Genomic DNA, 20,915 nt, shown 5'->3' on the forward strand with positions numbered 1-20,915 from the left:
TTTGATGTTTTATTTTATTTCTAGAAGTTTGAAGTAATTGGGATTTATGTTGCATTTGTGTGTATCATCCATGTAATGAAAACTTTGCATATGTAATTAAAAACCCTACATCAGTGAAAGTATTGACTACTTATAACTTAATAGGTTTTTAGTATATAGAATCACGCATAGTTTCATCAATGTATTTTAATATTTCTATTGTCAGTAGTAACTAAAAGGTTACTAATACTTTAGGCGGCAGTATACAGATTTGTGACTGACATTTCAGTTCTGAAATGGTTTTCTAGGAGATATGGAAAGTGAAAGTAGTTGAAATAGCAAAGATTTTATTGATAGTTTTGTTACTACTTTTAATATTTGCCAAATGAATCCATGTGTATAATATGCATACAATAAAAACGAGGTTTACCCATCCATTAAAATATATAAACTAAAGCTAACCCTGGTATGTATTGCAGCATTTTCAATCCATTTTGTAACATATCTTTTTGTCTACCTAGTTTCTCTACAGATATCCTTTCAGTGCTTACATTGGACAAGGCATCATATTAGATAAAAAGATGAGGCTGGGAATAGTTAGGCACTCTGCCCTCAAAGAGCTTAACACATCCCGGAGATGTATAGGATAGAATGTAGTCATTATTTATAAAAAAGGATTTCTTCTGATGTATATCAATCTGTGCTTGTGTGCTTTTTATAATTGTAATTATTTTCTTACACATTATTGTTCAATGTAAGGTGTTTGATATATTTTATATGTAAAAATAGTATCTGAGCAAGAAGAAGAAATGTTTTTATTGACTTATTTCAGTTACTATTGCTGAGAAATGCAGTTCCCTAAATATTTTTGCTTACTACAAAACATGCAAACAAGCAAACCTGGAAATCTTCTCCACTGTGTGTAAGGCTCTGGGTTAGTCTGGGTGTACTGTTTATCCATTGTGCCCTGTGAACACCTTTCTGGCCTACTGGCCATTGCTGTTTGTGACAGTTCTCCTACCATCTGCTGGCCTGGGAGCAGCATGCACTGGTGTCTAGGAGCAAGGCACATCTGAGAACTGTGCCATAAAGAGACAAACCCAGATAGCATTTTCTTCTACTGTTTTCTTGAGTATTTAGCTACAGAGTAAACTGAGATTCTGCTACCAGCCTTTCTCCCTGGAGAATAGATTACAGGAAAGAAATATGAGAATTGTTTTTGTAACTGGAGCTTAGGACAAACACCCACATTGCAGTAGCCACAGAAGAAAGGCTTTGCCATTGGGAGATGGCACACTGCAGAGCCAGGCAGTAGTGAAAAACAGAAAGGGAACTTAATCAGTGGACCAGGAAAAATGGCTCAGTGACTCCACCCCATCTTCTGGGAATAGAAATGAGCTTTAGGTTTAAATAGAGAAAGAATTATGATGGGGGGGCAAGTGGTATGATGTATAGTTCAACAGTTCTGGTCCCTCTGTGGTCAACATCTCAGCTCTAGTTCTGCAAGGTGATCTGCAGAGGTCTTTATTGCTTGAGGGAACAAGCTGACTCCTTGGAGAAGCTTGTTCCTGCGCCAGGGTTCCTGCTAGGCTCTGCTGTTCTTGGAGTCCAAGGTTCAAAACAATAACTAGAGACTGTTTAGCTCTTTTCTGGGGTCTGGAACAAGGACAATGAAAAGCTGACAGTGAGACTCCTCAGTCACTCTTATCCTTGTGCTTTTGGTTTGAAAGGCACTGAGGTGAGCTAGGTAGCACTGGCTCCTAGACAGATCTGCCTTGAATGAGGACCCTGACTTGGTAGGTGAGTGAGTGACCTGAAGGAGAGGAGGCAGATGCAAAGTGAAGATGGATAGGTCAGGCTTTCATGTTGCCTTCAGTTACATTGTGAGTTCAAGTGGGGAGTCACTGCATTTGTCAGGAATGGCAATGTCCAAGTGCCTGTTATATTTCCATTTTTATCAGTGACCTGCTGCTGTTCCTGTTGTAGCTCACCCCTGAAAGGAGACTAAAGTCTCTTTATTAGGCATGGTGACTACAGCTATTCCCTTTCCAAGAGCTATCAACTGACCTCACTTTTAAATAAAATAACCAGAGTACACTTTGCTATTCTCAATGTAAACATGGCTTGTTTAAAACAACAATCTCTAGAAGAAAAAACATGTTCATATTGCGAATGTTAGATATTGTTTATATTGACAGAAAAGGTTGCTCAGTGTGTCACTTTTTGTTTCACAATTAATTCTATAATCTACCCTTTTAAATTGACATCTGTTATTCTTTCTTTATTAAACCTGCTGTGATCACAAGCCTTGAAGATTTGATGTCTTGTACCCCCCCTGAGGGAATATCCTTCTGACAGCTCACAGAGCTGACATAAATCTCACATATGGACTGGACTGTGTAACTGGATAGCTAAATGGGATGTATAGGGCTTTTGTCTTGAGCGTGTTACAGGTGTGCACATTCAATAACTTTCCATATAAAATGTGGTTCTGAATATCTGTTCAGAAGGAGGAAATGCCATCTGAATGACATTATTTCCTCATGCCAGTGCGAAAGCAGCAGGATGGGAGCATACCATCCTACTAGTCTTTGAGGTGGAAGAAACAGCATCAGATGCTGTCCCTAATTTAAGCACACACATATTATCTCATGGTCTTTATTGATCTCTGGTGGCTGTTGCCTGGTCTTCAGATCTTTGAACATCAAACAAATAATAGGCCATAAAACTAAACGTCATTGTTTGATGAAGTGTCCTAATCTGTTAAATCAGGAAATGGCTAGAGTAAATGATTTTACTAGTAAGGAAACACCTGCCTCCTACAAATAACCTAGTGCTTGTTTTCCAAACAGGCTCTGGGAGTAAAGAATGATGGTGCTGTTTACCCAGAGGACAACACAGGCAGCTGCTCACATGCACAGGCTAAAAAACCATGCTAGACTTGACTTCCCTCCTAAAGTCATTGTCCTAACTGTTTACAAATGTAATGTGAGTTCTAAACAAAGTACAGTTTTTCCAATGCTTAGCCATCATGTGTACTTTGTATAATTATATTTCAATAATTTGAAAATGTTCCCAGCAGCTTTATATGTCAAGCATTAAACTGTGTATTTAACTGCTGCTGACAGTTTTCTTTAAAATGCTAGATGCCTTTCCAAAAGTTAGAAAAAGAGAAATGAAATGGTGCTGCTACAGTACTTAGTAAAGTCATGCAATGACATCACCCATATTTTTAATACTGGGCTATGGAGATGAGTGTAGTTAAGAGGCAGTGTTGTCCAGCTGGTTGGTTTTCAGATCAGCCCTGGCTCTGAGCTCTTTGCTATGCTCAATTTATGCTCCATTTTGATTCTTTATATTTAGGGGATGAAAGAGAGTATAAAACGTATTTATTGTATGTTCAATAAATGTGCTTATGGCTGCTGAAAAAACTTATAGTTCATTCTCATGTTTGATAGTAAACGAGGTACCTTAAATACTTTAAATACTATAACTCAGTATTAACTATATATTGAGGAAAGGTAAGTAAATCTTACTTCACATTACCTTTGGGCAACATAGCAATACTGTGCTATAAATAAATAAAAAAAATAAAAGTGAAAAAAGAAATAGAAAGTAGGTATTGGGCAGTAGCATCATCTTTATGTTATTTCTTAGTTTTATGTAAAAATGATTTATATAATATCCCCCAGTATAGTCTTCCATCAAAGTCAGTATGCATTGATTACTTGCATGGTTTTTTAATTATGTATTACCGGCAAATACTTGAAATATAGATAAAAATAAAGGTGCAATACTAAAATATTCTGCGGAGAGGAAGCAAAGCCAGAACCTCCTTTAGTGCCTGCTCTAGTGTGGGTCGGGGACGATGGGCTCTGGGTTAGTTGTATAAGTGAGAAACAGCTTAAGGGGCTGTGCAGCCAGGCATTCTTGCCTAAAGGGAGCCCTTCTGCCCCCCTGCACACTCCCATGCCAGCTTGCCCCCTCTTCCTTCAGAAATGAGGTGGTAGTCTAGAAATATTTCTATCAAGGGGCATGTGTCACACACCAACCAGCATTGAGAAGTGGAAGTCCAAATCAGGAACCAGGTAGAGATTGTGTGAGACTGATGCAGAGCTCTCACAAGGACTCAGGGTACTTGGCCTTCAGGGTCTGCTTTCCGAGAGGGCAAACAGCCTTGTACTGTGCACATTTTGACTGTTGCTCATATTGACCTGGAGAAATCAAGAAATACTTTAGTGTTCAATCTAACATAGTAATTACAATTTTTAACACTGACTGTGAATTTCTTATGTTCTCATATTCATAAGAGCTTTCCTTGAAGTAATTCTCCTTTATCAGAGCACTCTGATATGGTTATTGTTGATCCCCGTTTATTGAGGGGATTGAGACACAGCATGCTAAATAATTTGAGAAGTGGGGGTATGACCACTTAAACTCACCCTATAATTATAGCTAGAGTTTCCAAAAAAATATAGTTTGTTTATATTTCAATTTAACATGCTCGCTATATGCCAAGCATTGTAATTAATATATATCAGGAACCTGTACGAAGTGAGACAGCAATTGAAATCTGAGTCTGGTAAATGGTGAATATTCTTTTCATTTTTCCTATGTAAAGTAAAATACATTTCGTGGTAAAGGTTTTCAAGGTGAAGTGATTCTTCTCAGCATAAGAAAACTGAGATAGTTTAAGTTGACCATTGCAGTGCCAGGAGGGGGCGCTGTGGCTGCTAAGTCTCCTGGTCACTCCTCCTCAGCATGTGCTATCCCCTCTACCTCTGAGTTCTGTCTTGACTTAGTGGTTACATCATAGAAACTAGTAAAGGCTTTTTTGTTATTATCATGAAAAACTGCCTCTCTGGCCTCCCTGCTTTTACTTACAAGAATATAGTTGATTTTACTAATTTATTTGCCTTACACAAAGGGAAAATTTCAAGATGATTGGAAAAAGAAAGGCCAGCTGGGCATTGGTGGCACATGCTTTTAATCCCAGAACTCAGGAGGCAGAGGCAGGCAGATCTCTGTGAGTTTGAGACCAATGTGATCTGCAGAGTTAGTTACAATACAGAAAAATGCTGTCTTGAAAAACAAAAAACAAAAAACAAACAAAAAAAAAAAAAAAAAAAAAAAAAGAAAGAAAGAAAGACCAGAAAAATGTGGGTACTACTACCACTAACTACTACTATCTATCTACTATCTATCTACTTTTGGTAAATTCCAATGTGATGTGTGACATGGCTTTAGCATGCGTGTGTGTGTCAGTGTGTGCTATGATTCTTGTCATTCCTTTCAGCTCACTGTCCTTTAGGTTCATGTTCAGTGCTGTGGTGGTGTCTACAAGGTCTGGAAGTGCGGCTTTCGAACCCTGATTCGACAGTTTTCCTAGCACTCAGGAGGCTCTGGAGCCTCAGTGCTGTGTGGGCACAACTGCACTGCCATTCACTTTTCCTTTTCTGTCCAGCTGCTCAAAACTTTCTTTTCTGTACTATAAGGTCCCTAGAATGTCCACATGGAGTAGTAGTCACACTGCATATTTGAATGTGTGAATTTTCCTTTAGCCTTTGTGATTAGTGATGTCATCCCACCTACTCAAAGGTTGCTATGGAGGCGATCATGATGGGCAGTTTTTCCAAACTTGGTCAATGGGTGTACAAGTCATGCTTAGCAATGGGAGACTTCATAATAGCCCTTCTCCATCTTGTTAATGCAGATACGTTATTTGTTCTGTCTTTTCAATCCTATGAAAATTCTTTCCTTTGTCAAAACTGACTTATTGTTTTTAGGGTTTTAGGGTTTCTTTGTGTAACAGGTTCACTGTCCTGGAACTTGCTGTATAGGCCAGGTTGGCCTTGAAATCACAGAGATGTCTCTACCTCCCACATACTGGGATTAAAGGCATGTGCCACGACTGACGGACCAAAACTATGATCTTGTAAAAATCAAAGTGATGGGTGCATTTTTGAAGCTGATGTAAGCAATTCATTTGTAAATAAATCTATTAGCTCTGAATTGAAAAGTTATATTGGGTGTAGAAGATTGCAATTATTCTATGTTCTATGGTTAAGCAGGTTTCTACCATGAAATACCTAAGTCTGAATTCATATCCCAGTGGACCTGAGATTGTTGTTTCTTTGTATCTGAGTATCCTTGCCTTCCAGTGAGTTTTATGTGCTCTCTCTCTCTCTCTCTCTCTCTCTCTCTCTCTCTCTCTGGGCAGGTTCATGAATTGCAGAGTGAACTTGATAAGGAGAAAGAAGATACTCAGAGGAAGATCAATAAATTTGAAGAAGCTTTGAAGTGAGTAAAACAAACATAAAATATTTAATGTTTTAAAAATTGATCTTTCTTGGGACTGGAGAGATTGCTCAGTGGTTATGAGTACTAGCTTCTCCTCAGGCCCTGGGTTCTGTTTTCAGCACCCACTTAGTGGCTGACAACTTTCTGTAACTTCAGTGCCAGAGCATTCCAAGCTCCTTATGTATAGCCTCTGTGAGCTCTGGATACATGGATGCCCTGTCATAAGACAGGCAAAAATGCCTATACACTGGAAATAAAAATAACACTACTAAAAAACAGACAAGTTTCTCATGCTGCACTGAGAGCCAAATTCACTGGACTGTGAGTGTCATGTTTCACAATTGCCTTGTAGGGTATTGCTTCTCATTGCTTTCCCATTGTGGATGTCTGTTTTCAGACTTAGTCTACTAGTTGATTTTTTTTTTTGTAACAGAAAAACCAGTTCAGCTGTTTTTAAGTGATAGGAATGAGAGAAAATAGAACTTAGTGGTTTCAGATGCCCTCTTCCTCTTAAGTGGAAACACATTTTCACAAAATGAGATTTAAGTCTTAGGGCCTTTAGAAATCACTGCAGATTTTGTTGGGTAATAAAGTGTTTTAGTTGTTATGTTCACAAATGGATTACTACCAAACATTGTTTACGAAGGGCTTTATCTCCTGACCATGTGTGAAGGTACATGCCACTAGAGTTTGCTTTTCCCATCCACTTACTTAGATTGAGTGAACTGTTTGACTGTCTTTGGTTTTTTTACTGTGACAGTTTTAGCTGGAAAAAAAAAAACCTGACTTACTTAATCAGTACTCGGTTCTTAGTATACATCAGGCAGTGTGAGAAAAGATATTCCCTGAGGACCTTGTGGCCATTATGTAGATTATTTAAGAAACCTGGAAGAACAGAGGAGAAGCAATTTTACTGGAGGAAGGTCAGCCTGGCACCTGATCCAAGGGATGCAAGGAAGGAGGGGCTTCTCCGAGGTCAGTGTGCCTAGCTAATTTGTTTTCTTTCCTGAACCTCCAAACCACAGGCATTTACAGAACTGCACCAAAGGACACCTCCCATCAAGCATCTTTGTATCACATTTTCCCTGGGAAGACTACAGCCCAGCTCTTCCTCTTGCTTTGTTTATCAATAAAATACATTGGCTCTCTTGCTAAATGAACATCTTAGAATAATTTATGGCCTATGACATCACAAGAAGTAATGTTGTTATCTACACAAAGGCTTGTTGCTTATTTGTTCACATCAACTATGAACCAGATGCCATAAAGGGGATCAAAAGGCAAGCAATTATACTCATTAAACATTAAATTGTCATCTTGATTCATTACAAGACTAACTCATCAAGGGCTTGAAAGGACCATACCAAAATAACAAATTTTATTTCGAGTTAAAAGAAACTGTTTTAAACTTTAAGTAAAATTCCCTGGTAGGTTCATGCCTGCCGTGCCCTAGGTAGTCAGTGCCTTCATTTTGAACACTTGCCTATGGTCTTAACAGCTGAGCACCCAGTGTAGCAGCAGTAACCAAGATGGAAAATAACAGAGGAAGCCATCATGAAGTTGGGGGCTCCCAAGTAAATAGCAGGGGCTGGCTATTTTCCACATGGAGAATATTCCAAGGAGTGACTGTTAACCGCTGTTTATCTAAAGAGTGTGCTGTTTCGTTGGCCTAAGTATGATCTCATTTTGCAGCCCTATGACATAAAAATTTGCCTTGAATTCTCGAAAGCTTTTTTTCTAGAATAAATATGCAGAAAGGTAAAAAACAATCTTGTGTTTAGACTGTGGTGTTATGCCTTCATGTAGTTACCTTCCTTTGGTTCATTTAATAAGGGCTGTTTCTTTTTTCTTTCTTCCTTTTTTTCTTTTCTTTCTTTCTTTTTTTTTTTTTTTATTATTTTACATGTCGATCCCAGTTCCCTCTCCCTCCCTTCCTCTTACCCTCTCTCTGCCCCCTCACATGCACCCTGACACCCTCCCCTCTCATCCCCCCACCCCAATTCCACATGTAGGGCTATGCCATCCTGTTGGGGTCATGTATATCTGTCAAGTCATTTGAAGTAGGGACTAGGACTTCTGTCTCTAGGTTAAGGCAGTTATCCCTCCATGGGGGATGTGTCTGCAAGGTCCTTTTATGCACCAGGAATACATCCTGGTTCCACTGTCTGAGGTTTCTTAGACTGCTCAGTCCTTCTGGCTGAGACCCATATTCAGGGGGGCCTGAGTCAGTCCCATGCTGGATTCCCAGCTATCAGTCTGGGGGCCCATTAGCTCCTCCTTGTTCAGGTCAGCTGTCTCTATGTGTTTCTGCAACCTGGTCTTGTCCTCTCCCTCTGCATCTGGATTCTAGTTCGACTCAATGTTTAGGTATGGGAGATTGCTTCTGTTTCCAACAGGTACTAGATGAGGGCTCCATGATGGTGGATAATAAGTTAGTTGTTGATCTCACTATCCGGGAAGGGCATTTATGGTAGCCTTTCCACTTTTGCTCAAATTATTAGTTGGCGGCAGTCGTGTAGGTCTCTAGACCTTTCTTTAGGTTCAGTTTTCTCTTCAAACCAATAATGTCTCCCTCTTTTATGCTCTCTCTCTCTTTCCCAATCTTTCTCTCTTCTGTCTTCTATTCTTATGTGCAGTTAAACAGATAGTTGAGGATGGCAGAGAAGGCAGAAGTATGTTTATAAGTTCATATTTGAATATCTAACGAGTTTAGCGTAAATCAGAAAGATAGATTGCTAATAGCAGGTTTGTCAGAGAGAAGGAGCTCTTTACCTGATTTCACAGACAGTGGGACATGGGATGCTCTTACTCTGAGGAGTAGATGGGCAGTGGAAAGATGGGGAGGCAAGGGGGCAGGAGAAGGGGAGGGAGAACTGGGGTTAGTATGTAAGATGAAAAATAAATTTTTTAAATAAAAAAGTTAGGAAGAAAGTTTTTTATGTTACTGTTCCAACAAACTGACCTACAGATTTAAAAAATAACATGTCCTCTCTCTTGACATGTATAGTATTTATAAATAGTCTACTAAGTGGAAACACAGATTATTTACCCCTGAAGTTATTTTTAAATAAGTTATATTTTTAAATATTGGAAAAGCTTTTTCTAGAAAGCTGTTTTAAATCTCTATTATCTCTGGTTTTTTATTTGCTGTTTTGAATCAACATTTATAGTATTAGCAGGCAGCAGGGATTAATTTTCAAATAGGAATGGCTTAAAAATATTAAAACTGCAAAGTTATGACTATTTTTGTCCTCATATTTATTAGTAACTAATCTTAATAGAATGCTATTAAGTATATTACTATTCAAAACAGGGCTTTATGTCAATAGGCTTTTATTTTAATTTTATTTTTAAATTTTCCTATTGGGGGGGCAGGAGACAGGGTTTCTCTGTGTAGCCTTGGCTGTCTTGGAACTAGCTCTGTAGACCAGGCTGGCCTCAAACTCCATTGATCCACCTGCCTTTGCCTCCTGAATTGTCAGTAGGCTTTTTAAATGAAGCATTGCCTACAGAAAAACATTGGATGCAGTTGCATTAAGTGCAGACAGTCTTACAGTTCAACCAAGAGCTTGAAGTTTTAATTGTGATAGAAAGGGAAAGTAGTGAAAGCAGTGTGGTATTAGAATTTTGAGTTATAGTAAAGTAATAGTGGAATTCTAATTTTAGTTTTAAATGTTGCCAGCATGATGAACCATGGCGTGATCATTTTGTTTGTAAGACTGATGAATAGTGACAAGGAATTGTTAGTCGCTGTGCTTTAGATGTATGTGAAAACTTGTATAAGGTCACCGTGTGTCTTAGTTTCTTTTCCAGTTGCTGTGAAAAATACCCTGGTGAAAGTGATTTAAGAGAGAAACTTAAGAGTTTATTTGGCTCACAATTCCAGACTGCAGTCCATCACTCCAGGGGAATTAATGCAGCCTGAACTTGAAGTACCTGATCATATTACAGCTATGGTCAAGAGCAGAGAGCAATGACTTAGGGCATGCTTGCTGCTAAGCTTCCTCTCCACTTTACATTTAGTGAAATGGTGGCACTCACAGGGCGGGCCTTCCCAACTCAGTTAACCCAATTAAAAAAATGTACAAACATCTACAGATGCCTAGCTCCTAGTCTTTGTCAAGTTGACAGTTAACACTGACCATCACAAAACTTAGATGAAGGCTCATGTCAAGAGTCTTCCTTCATCATTCTGTCTTATTCATTGAGGCACAGCCTGGCGCATGCCCTGAAGGCTTCTCTAGCTACCTAGGTTGTTCTGGGGATCCCTAGTCTCTGCCTTCTAAGGTTGGAATTACAGGAGGGCTGCCACATCTATCTGGCATTCCTGTGGATGTTGAAGTGTGAAGTGTGAAGTCTCACACTTGTGCAGCAAGTTCTTTACCCACTGGGACATTCCCAAGTCACGTTCTAGTATTATTACTAAAATTAGCAACAGATATAATCTGAAAATATATTTTCATATCGAACCATAATATGACTTCTTAACAGAGATGATTTGGAGAGTAAGAAGAATATATATGATAGGTCTGAAATCATTTGGGTTTCCATTTAACTACAATGGGAAGAGTTTTGTCAAGTTGTACTAAAGTTTTTTATTGATGAATTCTTTTATTGTTGAATTACTTTATGAGTTTATTATCATGGCCATCCATTTAAGTTCTAGACTAATGCAAAGGGGATGTTTTTTATGTCATTCTAACAGATGGTTATGTTTAAGTAGATTGTCCTGGGTGCTTCAGGAGTCCCTGGACATTACAGTGTCCCCTGAGAAACCATCAGTGCATTTGCTACTAGTAAAATTAAAATGATGGTGGCTGTATTAAGTAGCCTCCCACCAGTTGTGCCATCTTAGTTACCCTGAGCAGATGTTTAACCTGGAACATCTGCAGATGAGAACATGCACCTCCTATAGATATTTGCAACTGTGGGTCTTCATATTGAATTTAAGAATCGGGTTTTGCAAAATTTCTGAAGGTTTTTTTTTTTTGTTGTTGTTGGATTTGTAATACTTTTGCTTTAGTTTGAATATAAATAAAAAATTCTATTTATCTTTCTGTCTGTAGTGAGTATTTTTTCTCCATTAACTTTTCTACCTCAATATTTTTGTTAAACATTTATAAATTTTTCTATATTTTATATTTGTTTCATTAAGTTATGCTTAAGTACATAATAGGTCACATTACTATATTTTATCTTTTTAAAATAATTGTAGTTTTTAATTAATGTATCCATCTTAACAGAAAAGCAGTTAAGCAGTTAAAATATTGAATGGCCATATTTAGATATTTTACTTAATTTATTTTCAAAGTTTAAAAATTCTTAAAACAGTTTACTTTGGCCTTGCTTTGTGTACAATGCTAGCTACACAGTCAGCAAACAGTTAAATTTCCCCTTCCTATTTCAGTTTTTAGGCTATCTCTCTCTGAGCTCTTAGTTTCTTGCTTTGCTATAATGTTCAATAAACTGGGTGTGGGCATCCTTGCTCATAGGCAATACTTGCAGCAAGATATGCTGGGTTTGGCTAAAAGGTTTTTTGCTTGACACATTGTAGCTTCTAAAAGAGATGTTCATTTCTAACTTGCTAATAAGTTGTTTTTGTTTGTTTTGTTCTTGTTGTTTTTCATTTGTGTCATGCTGAAAACGATAGCCAGGACCTCATGTGTGTTTGACTAACATTTTACCCCTGTCTCACTAAGTAATTTCTGTATTTTTAAAAATTAATGAGTGGGTATTACAGCTTCTCAGAAGCATTCTACTCACTGAAATAACCACGTGACATTTTAAACATCTTAATCTAAAATAATATAATTTATAAAATAAATCCTATAAAATGCATAGGTATGATTTCAGATGCTTAATTTTACACTTCTTGGATAAATCCTCATTGGTTATGTTGAATATTTTTAAGAACTTTTGTTGGATCCAGTTTGCTAAAGTTTACCCAGAATTCTGTGGTGGTGTCAGGTTGACCTGTGCAGAGCTTTGTGTCTTCCCACTGAAGCATGGTCTTTTCTGCTTGTGGACTAGCAGGAGCATCTTTTGGTTCATCTACCCCTTTGCTTCAGTTTCTCTTGCACAGCTCTTTTTAGGGGAATACTATATTTTAGTTTCCAATTTAGTCTTTGGTGAACTTACTGCCATTTACATACATTGCCTTCTTTGGTAATCTCATGGAGTCCCCATTCCAAGTCCCATATTATGATACATTCACATCTTCTCAGTTGGCCCAGACCCCTCAGTGGCATTCTAGAATCTCTATTCAGCATCTTTATTTTACTGAGTTAATTTTGTATTCACGAGTTTTAAGGATTTTCCAAATATATTCTAAATAGAATTTGTTTATTAAACATTTGAAAATATTTTTTTTCCAGTTAGGGAGTTTTTATTTATTTATTCCTAATTTGTACACATACAAATATATTTACATCTATTTATTGAGGTAGGAGAAAATGTGCCCTGGCATGCATATGCTCCAATCAGCTGTCTCTTTCTATGTGTGGCTTCAGAAGATGGAACTCGGGTTATCAGGCACCTTTACCTACTGAACTTTGACAGTGCCTTTCAAGAACACAGGCTCTTGAATTTGATGCAATCCAGTTGTTTTCTTCCTTCCTTCCTTCTCTCCTTCCTTCCTTCCTTCCTTCCTTTCTTTTCCCCCCTCTACAAAGTGTATGTTCTGCTGCCATAGCTAAGAAACATTTTTTTATATCAACTCTACTCATAAAAGTGTTTTCCTATGTTTTCTTTTAGCAATCACACAGTTTAACTCTCATACTTGGATCTAATTGCTATGCTGAGTTAACTTTTACATGGTGCAAGGTGCCACTCTGTGTTCACTGGGGGCTAATTTGTTTCTTGTGAGATATTAGGGTCTTTTGTCTTTCTCTTTGTAAGGATTTGTCATCATTGTGGTATTTATGGTAGCTATTACCTTATTTTCGTTATTCTAGGATACAATTAAGACCAAAATCTAATTTTCTCATAAAATTATTCATCTGAGTAAATTTATTTTAAACATTTATTTTCTACCCTTTTTAATGGTGTTTTTAAATATTCAATTTGCTCCTATTAATATTAAGTTTTTTCTCCATGTCCTTGTTTCTATCTTTTCCTCTGAACATATGTGAAGGGAGTTTATGACATCACTGACTCACATTTTAGCCCTTGCTGCTTTCGTTATGAGTTTTTATTTTGTTCTTTTTTTTTTTTTTTTTTTTTTTTTTTGTTCTTTTTGAATCCTCCTTTCACCAGCTAATCCCACCCTGTTGAAAACTTACTGGGTTCTTACTGTTGTGTCAGTTAATTGCCTTGTTCATGCAGACTCTTCTTTAATTCAGGCGCCTCACACTTGATGCTGTTTCCTTCTGGATGTCCTGCTAGGTAGTTTTGAAGGTGGATTTTCCTTGAGTGTATTGTTCCTGGGTTCTGCTGTAACTTCCTCTTTCACTTTTCTTCTTCATCAATGCATCTTGTATAAGGTAGACTTCGCCTGATTCTGGGTGTGCATTTTCTTGCCTATGCTTCATGTGGACTTGTTCAATGTCCTTGTTTTTGTAAAGATAACAACTAGATAGAAAACATTCATCAGGAATGAACTTGTTCTGCATAAGTGGCTCAGTGATGGAGGGAGCCAGTGTAAAGATCTTTGGTCAGCTTCATTCCTGTTTTTCAGTCCTGCCTTTACTCTTGCCCTGTGACTAGAGAACCATGCGATTAGGCACCGACTTTCCTCATCTTCCTACCAACCATCCTGATTCAATCGTTTATGAACTCTGTTCTTTCACAGCATGTCATTGGAATGTGGGTCTATAATTTATGCAATACCACTTCTTAGGGGTCAAATCAATATGGTCCTAACAGTTGTCCTGAAGAATAACTCATGTGTCATAAAAAATTTAAACTAAAGTTCAGTGTTTTTTTTTAAATATGCATAGGTATGTGCAGTGAGATTTTGAAATTTTCCTGTGAACAGATAGATTCACATGAGTCTTTTGTGTATGACAAAATTTAGATAATGTTATTTACATTTTATCTATGCTATGGTATGTATTTGTACCTTTTCCTTTAAGTTGTGAAATATACATAATATAAAGTTTCCCATTTTAACCACAAAACAACAACACAAAACATTCATCAGTTGCCAGGAGATTCTACATTTCTAGGAATATCACTTATAGATCCTGTTTTACTAATGATGAACCATGTATTAACCTATAGTCTGAGTCTCTGATTTTTCTGAATGAATGTGAATTTATAGTTCTCAGTGTATCTTCAGCTCACATTCTTACCTGGTTTTCTATCCATCTTTATTCATTTAGTTGTGAAGGTTGCAGCACCCCAGATTGTAGTACATCAGCTTCACTTACTCTTCACTCTAGCCCACAGTAGAATCCTAGCTCCTAAATGTTTTGATAGTTTTAGATTCCGGAACTTTTACTTGAGAGATAGGAGGTATCTTTTTAGCTCCAGTTCTAATTTCTGAAACAAATTCCCTCTGCTTTCAGGTTTGACAGTGCACCTGGGCATCTTTCTCAGTCTGTTTCCAGTCTCTGCATTTACTGGATGCTCATTAACTACAAGTTTTCATCGGCTTGCCTGTATGATTCAGTTTACTGTAATTGGAATATTTCCTGTTATTTCTCCTCCTAGGTTTTAGTGCTCACTTGGGGAGATGATTTGTGAGATGCTAAGCAGATGCCATTTTTTTTTCTATGCAGCTAGAAGTTGTCTCTGTCCAGTTTTTTGCTAGATTTTTGAAATGTGATATGTGTACTCCTGTGCTCTTTATAATTGCATAGTTAAGTCATGTTAAGGCAGCACCATCACTTTTGGAATCAATTATTGGGGCTCAGTGTAGATTCAATTATAGATTAGTTTGTGGCACTAACATCTAGATGCATGCTGACCTCTTCATGACTTTGAAACTTGATTTCTTAAAATAAAGAAGTCCTTGATCTCAGCTTGCTTTGTGGTCTTTTGCTTCTTTTTCAAGAGGATATCGGGAAGCGTGTGGAGCCGGGTGACCTCCTGAGCAGTGCAGCACGGTTAGCTTTCTGCAAAATTAATAAGTGAATCAAAGGCTGACTCACCAGCTCCCAAATGACTTCTTTTTAACTCCAGGAAAATCATCATATTCTCTGTTGCCATGAGGGCTCTTTGATTTTTCACACCATTGGAGATATGCTTTATTAATATAATAGACTGCAGACAATTCCTTCTGAGCTTTTATCTCTTTAAAAAATTGTTCTTAGCATTATTTGCTCACAGAGTGTATGGTGTGTGGTGAGACCGTTGTCATTACTATTAGAGCAGTAGTTGGTCCTCCTCCACTTCTCTGATCTCTGTCTCTAATTACACATGAAATTGGTTCCGTTTCCATTCTCTTGGAGCCATGCCAAAATATTGTTTCTGATTTCACTAAGGTTCATCTCTTAAACCCCCTGCTTCTGTATTTTCTTAATTGAAGTTTTTATGCACCAGGCTTTCCACCTGTTAATCACTTCCTGTTATATTACATCTTTCTCTATTTTGAATTGTAATTTAAGATGCTTTGTGATTCTGTCAACCATATTCACCTTCTTAATATTTACATATGCATAAATCTCCATCTTAGAAACCCTTTCTGCACATGTATCTTCTACACCCTAGCTCCCCCCTCCCACCTCATCTTCCACTCTCCAGCCCCATCTAGTCTGTCTTCTTTCTTCATGTCACCAAAACTTCCCTTCCAGGTTTCCAGAGACTTCCAATGTGGGTTTTTGTTTTGTTTTGTTTTTGCCTTTTTTTGTTATGACATTGCTCTTCTTGGCTTTTATGATTCAAACTGTTCTTCTAGTTTTCGCCTTTCCACCCAGTATTCTCTGCGTGTTCATCATCATCTTTTTCTAGATTGTTTTCTTAGACACTCTAGGAGACAATGGCTTAATAACGATCCTTTAATGCCATTGGCGAGTCTTAAGTGTGTGTGTTAACCTTGGCCTGTTGGCTTTAATTAGTTAATTGCACTTAGTAGAACATTTGATTTACGTTGTCCGTTTTGAAATCCACATTGTGCAGAGCCTCTCCTTGTGGGGCCGAGCCTGTCCTGTGTTGTTTCTGTGTGCTGCTTTTCCTTTGCTGTCTCTGTAGTTTTAGTTTCTCATCCACATTAAGAGTTGCTCGTTCATTCACACTTTTTAGCAGATATAAAAACTTCTTCGCCTGAAGTTAATATTCTGCACATACATTTAGTTTGGCCTGTGCCGTGTTTTCCCCATTCTGAATTAACTGACGTCATCATAATATTAGATTTTTTTTTAAATAATGGTTTTTGGACATTTTGAAACAAGTTCTGTGAGTATTGAGCTGTCACCTCTCAGGGACACATGGAGAGCTGACTACATAGTTCAGAATGAAGATCACAAAGGAAGAACCATTGCTCTGGAAACCACTGTGTAGACCAGGCTCACCTCAAACCCGGAGATCCACCTGCCTCTGCCTCTGAAGTGCTGGGATTAAAAGTGTGTGCCCCCACTGCCCAGCTTTCCTTCATTATTTTATGTCATGTCAAATGAACAGAATTTTCTGCTATTCAGTGATGAAAGCATTCTGGCCCAGTGTATTGATATCTATCCATGTATAACTGTCATAATAAAATCAGGAAACCAAACTAAACCATTACCACCTTGTGCTTTAAGAGTTACAGTAGAATTGTCAGATTCCTGGATTAATACTGGAGCAGTCACATTCCAGTTCCATTATTAATATGAATATTTATTTCCTACATATTAACAGAATATACTTTAAGAATTTCTAGGTATTTGTGGGGGGTTATAATTTTCTTTTCTTGCAATCATAATTAAGTATATTTTAAGCCTAAATTACCAGAAGGCGCTAGCAAGAGTTTACCTTTATAGGTAGATTGCAATTATTCAATTTTATATACCTGTTGGCTGCATTGTAGTGTCAATATTGGCATATTGTGTTTTTGGAAATTAGAAAATAGTATTAATGATGGTAATAAGAAACCAAATCTTTACAAATTCAATTTAGATGAGATGGTAGCCATCAGCCATGATAAAAAATAATGCTTCTATATCTGTGGTTTGTGTCACACTGGGAGAGACCAAAGTATGTAACACATCTGATTCTGAGACTATATCCCCAGTGATAGTAACTGTGTAGGTACATATGTATGTATGTATGTATGTATGTTGGTTGGTTGGTTGTTAGCTATCAGATGCTTTGGTTTCTTCATGGAAATTCAGAAAATAAATTTTGTTGCTAATAAATTTCAGAAAATATCTGTTGGTTTGGTATTAATTCTAATAGTGGACTTCTCTTTAATAATGCCCACAGGTTACATTTTGAGCACAATAGTTTATATGCCAAATAGCTTTCTTATTTAATTTTCCCCCAATTTTGAGGATTGAGCCTAGGTCCTCATATGTGCTAGGTGAGCACTTTACCACTGAGCCGCATGCCTGTCACAGTTTATTTTATGCATAGTATAATTCACAGAGAAGTTGTAAAACACTCTTGCATAGATATGGTGAGCGCATGGTGGATTTTGGAAACCCAAAAGATGAGCCTAGCAGAAACCTAAGCACACAGAACTGGTGGTCCTGATTCCCCAGAGGGCTAGCAGAGTAGTAGATGAACCAAGGGACCGCTGGAGAAAGACCAACTTTCCTTAGTAATTTGGGTAGTAAGTTAAGATTTGAAGGACTAGACATGAGCTAGTAGAGGAGAGAGCTGACTCAGCAGAAGGAACTAATGTTTCAGGAACGTGAATCTGATGACATGTCAACGTCCAAACAAGAGGTCAGGAGTATAATAAACATACATGAAGGCCTGGGACAAAGCTTTTTTTCAGATCATTGTAAACAACAGGAAAAAATGTTAAAAGTACTTATGTCATTGAAAAACATGCTTTTATTTCTTCATTGAATTTCCTTTGTGTTTTCCTAAATTATAATCCTTAAAGTTTGGTGTCATGAAAGTTAATGAGAGTTCTTTATAACTGGTAACTGTTAAATTTTAATCCTCTAATTTTTACTACTTGATATAAAATTTATTCATTTTAATTGTAGAATACACAAATGTCAAGGAACTTTGAAGAAACTTCAGTAATTTGAACCATATATCCCTGTTCTTAGTGAAAAATGAAAACACCCCAAAGGAGGTTTTATGTGCAGTAAACTAGGTCTGGAAATGGTCTATATTGAGACCTAATGGCCTTTTGATGTTTGATTCTTTGATTTTGCCTTTTCTTTTTAAAGGGGTGCTATGTGATTATAATTAGAAACATTTCACGTTATTCACTTGGGAAGCTAATTGTTCCTTAGCTCACGCCATTATGACTAATCGTGTCCTTCTAGATGGTGTAGTGTTTGAAATGATTACCAAGGAGAGGCACCATGTTTAGTCAAGAACACTCGAGTCCTTCCTGAAAGTTTTAGCATGTCTATACTGGGGACTCATTTATTTTGCATGTTGTGGCTCTGTTGTAAATATATATTTATTATATATTAAATAGGCTTTACTTTAATAATTTCTAAGTAATTTGTTGTGACTAACATAGTGTGCTTTTCTTGCAACTAGAAATAAGTACATTTTAAGTTTGACATTAAACCTAAATTACTAGAAGGCATAAATGAAAATGTACTCATAGGTGGATTACAGTTATTCAATTTTGTGGTGATGTATCATTTGTATTATCTTGAGCAAACTTATCCATATAATTTAGTAAGTTCCCAAAGTCTGAATGTCATTTTCTTCCTACAAATAGCTTTCTTAGCTGTCGGTGTGGTGGTAGAGTGGGACCCAGCTGTTCTCTCTTCTCCACTCTGCTGGAGCATCTGAAACCAGTTTAGATGCAGAGCGGTCAAAGAGCACAGTTTATTGTAAACATCCCTTAACTCCAGTGAACATGCTGGTTTCACCCTCCCTCTGAGAAGCACGGTGTGAAGCTTGCAGAATGGAGCAACATGTGGCCACCTTGCGTCAAGCAGAGAAAGAAATGTCTTTTCTGTTAAGTGGTTCTTTGTAGAAATGTCATCATATAATACGATGTTTCTTCTCATGAGCACACATTGCTTTAAATGTGTGTCATGAAGTGTGATGGCCAGGGGACTTACTGACAGACACATTTGCGACACTATTTTCACACTATAAGTTTAATGTGTAACATGAGATTTCTCTTAGGCTCATTGGCTGCTTCATTTGGAATTGAGCAAACTCATTTTGAAGCAGCTTATGCATTTAGCTTCTTGAGTTTTATTACAATTACAATTCTACTTTTACCGTGAAGTGTGGTGAATTAAACTTGATGGGGGTGTGAGATCTACTAATCATGTGAAACCTTACTTCATTTAGCGTTTACAGTGAACACTCGTTACAATGCCCAGTTTCTTAGCTCCTTTTCAAAAGACCCCAGTGTGGTCCACATGTATTCTCTGCTGGGAGAGATGGAAGTTCAGAACTGAAGCAACTTGACCAGTGTCCCATAACTAACCCACTGCTGAGTAGAAATCAGTGCTCGTGTCTGGAAAGAACATACGTTCACCTTCTCTGTTGCCAGTGTCAAGTTTTTGTTTGTCTGTTGTTGTTGGAGACAGGGTTTCCCTGTGTAGCCTTGGCTGGTTTGGAACCTGTTATGTAGCTCAGGCTGACTCATGTTGCAAATGACCCTTCTGTCCTTGCTCCCGAGTACTGGGGTTCTAGGTCTGAGTTATCACTCTGGGCTCATCAAAGTAGCGTTGCTTTTGTGCTTTTTAAATGAGTTGATCAAGATTGTTCATAAATATGTCCATGAACTCCAAATAATGCTGTTGTACCCCAGTAAGCTGCCCACTGCATACTCTCCGACAGGAGAAAACCACCTTTTCTCTGGTCTCTTTATTGGGCCTAGATTGGTTTCCTGATCAAAGATGGCCAGCTTGTTTTTCTCTGAGGTGCAAAGAGTTTGTGTTCTACAGTTGATAAAGGTGCTAGGGTTTACAGCTTCAGATGGGTTTGACTCAGAAGTCTCTAATGTTAACCGCTGTGTTGTGTACATTATCCCTCCTCTCTGACAATGGACATTTGGAATAAAAAACTGGTAGACTAAAGCAAACAAATGAAAAGTTACTGTATTAGCTATTCTTGTTCTTGTGGCAGAAGCGATAGGAAGAACTTAAGAGAGACAGATGTGTAACGAGTAGGGTTTTATTTTGGATAGAGTAGTATTTTGATAGAGTTGTTGCCTATCATAGTCCATCAGTGGGCACAAACCTGAGGCCGCTTGCTGACATTAGGATAGAACAAGTAGAAGACAGAGGGGAATCCGAGTGTTCTGCATTCTCCTTTTTCAATTTCATTTAGCTGGAGGCGCAGCCAGATTCAAGTTGGGTCTTCCCTTCATAGTTGAACCTATCACAGAAGAGCCTTACAGATGTTTCTCCTTGGAGATTATAAATCTTATCACATTGGCAATGAAGACCTAACTTTCCCATTTACCATGATGAAGATCCATTAGTCAATAGCCAATATAGACTCTATTCAAACTGAAGTTTACAGTAGTTATATTGATGAGAGGGAACTGGACAAATACAGAGGGAAGCAGAGAGCCTACAAGAAATGCATCTGTAAATCAGGGTCTCAAGAGATCCTTT

The 20,915-nt window shown here is 37.7% G+C and overlaps 1 protein-coding gene across 1 annotated transcript in view; it reads left to right on the forward strand.

Moving 5' to 3' along the window:
* Cep112 (centrosomal protein 112) overlaps window positions 1-20,915 on the forward strand; it is a 382,234-nt gene that overhangs the window by 109,854 nt on the left and 251,465 nt on the right. The window contains exon 18 of the mRNA XM_051182944.1: window positions 6,200-6,279. Coding sequence (XP_051038901.1) covers window positions 6,200-6,279 — 80 coding nt within the window. The remainder of the gene's footprint in view (window positions 1-6,199; window positions 6,280-20,915) is intronic.

The sequence above is a fragment of the Phodopus roborovskii genome, unplaced genomic scaffold, assembly GCF_943737965.1.
Source record: "Phodopus roborovskii unplaced genomic scaffold, PHOROB, whole genome shotgun sequence".
Classification (NCBI taxonomy): domain Eukaryota; kingdom Metazoa; phylum Chordata; class Mammalia; order Rodentia; family Cricetidae; genus Phodopus; species Phodopus roborovskii.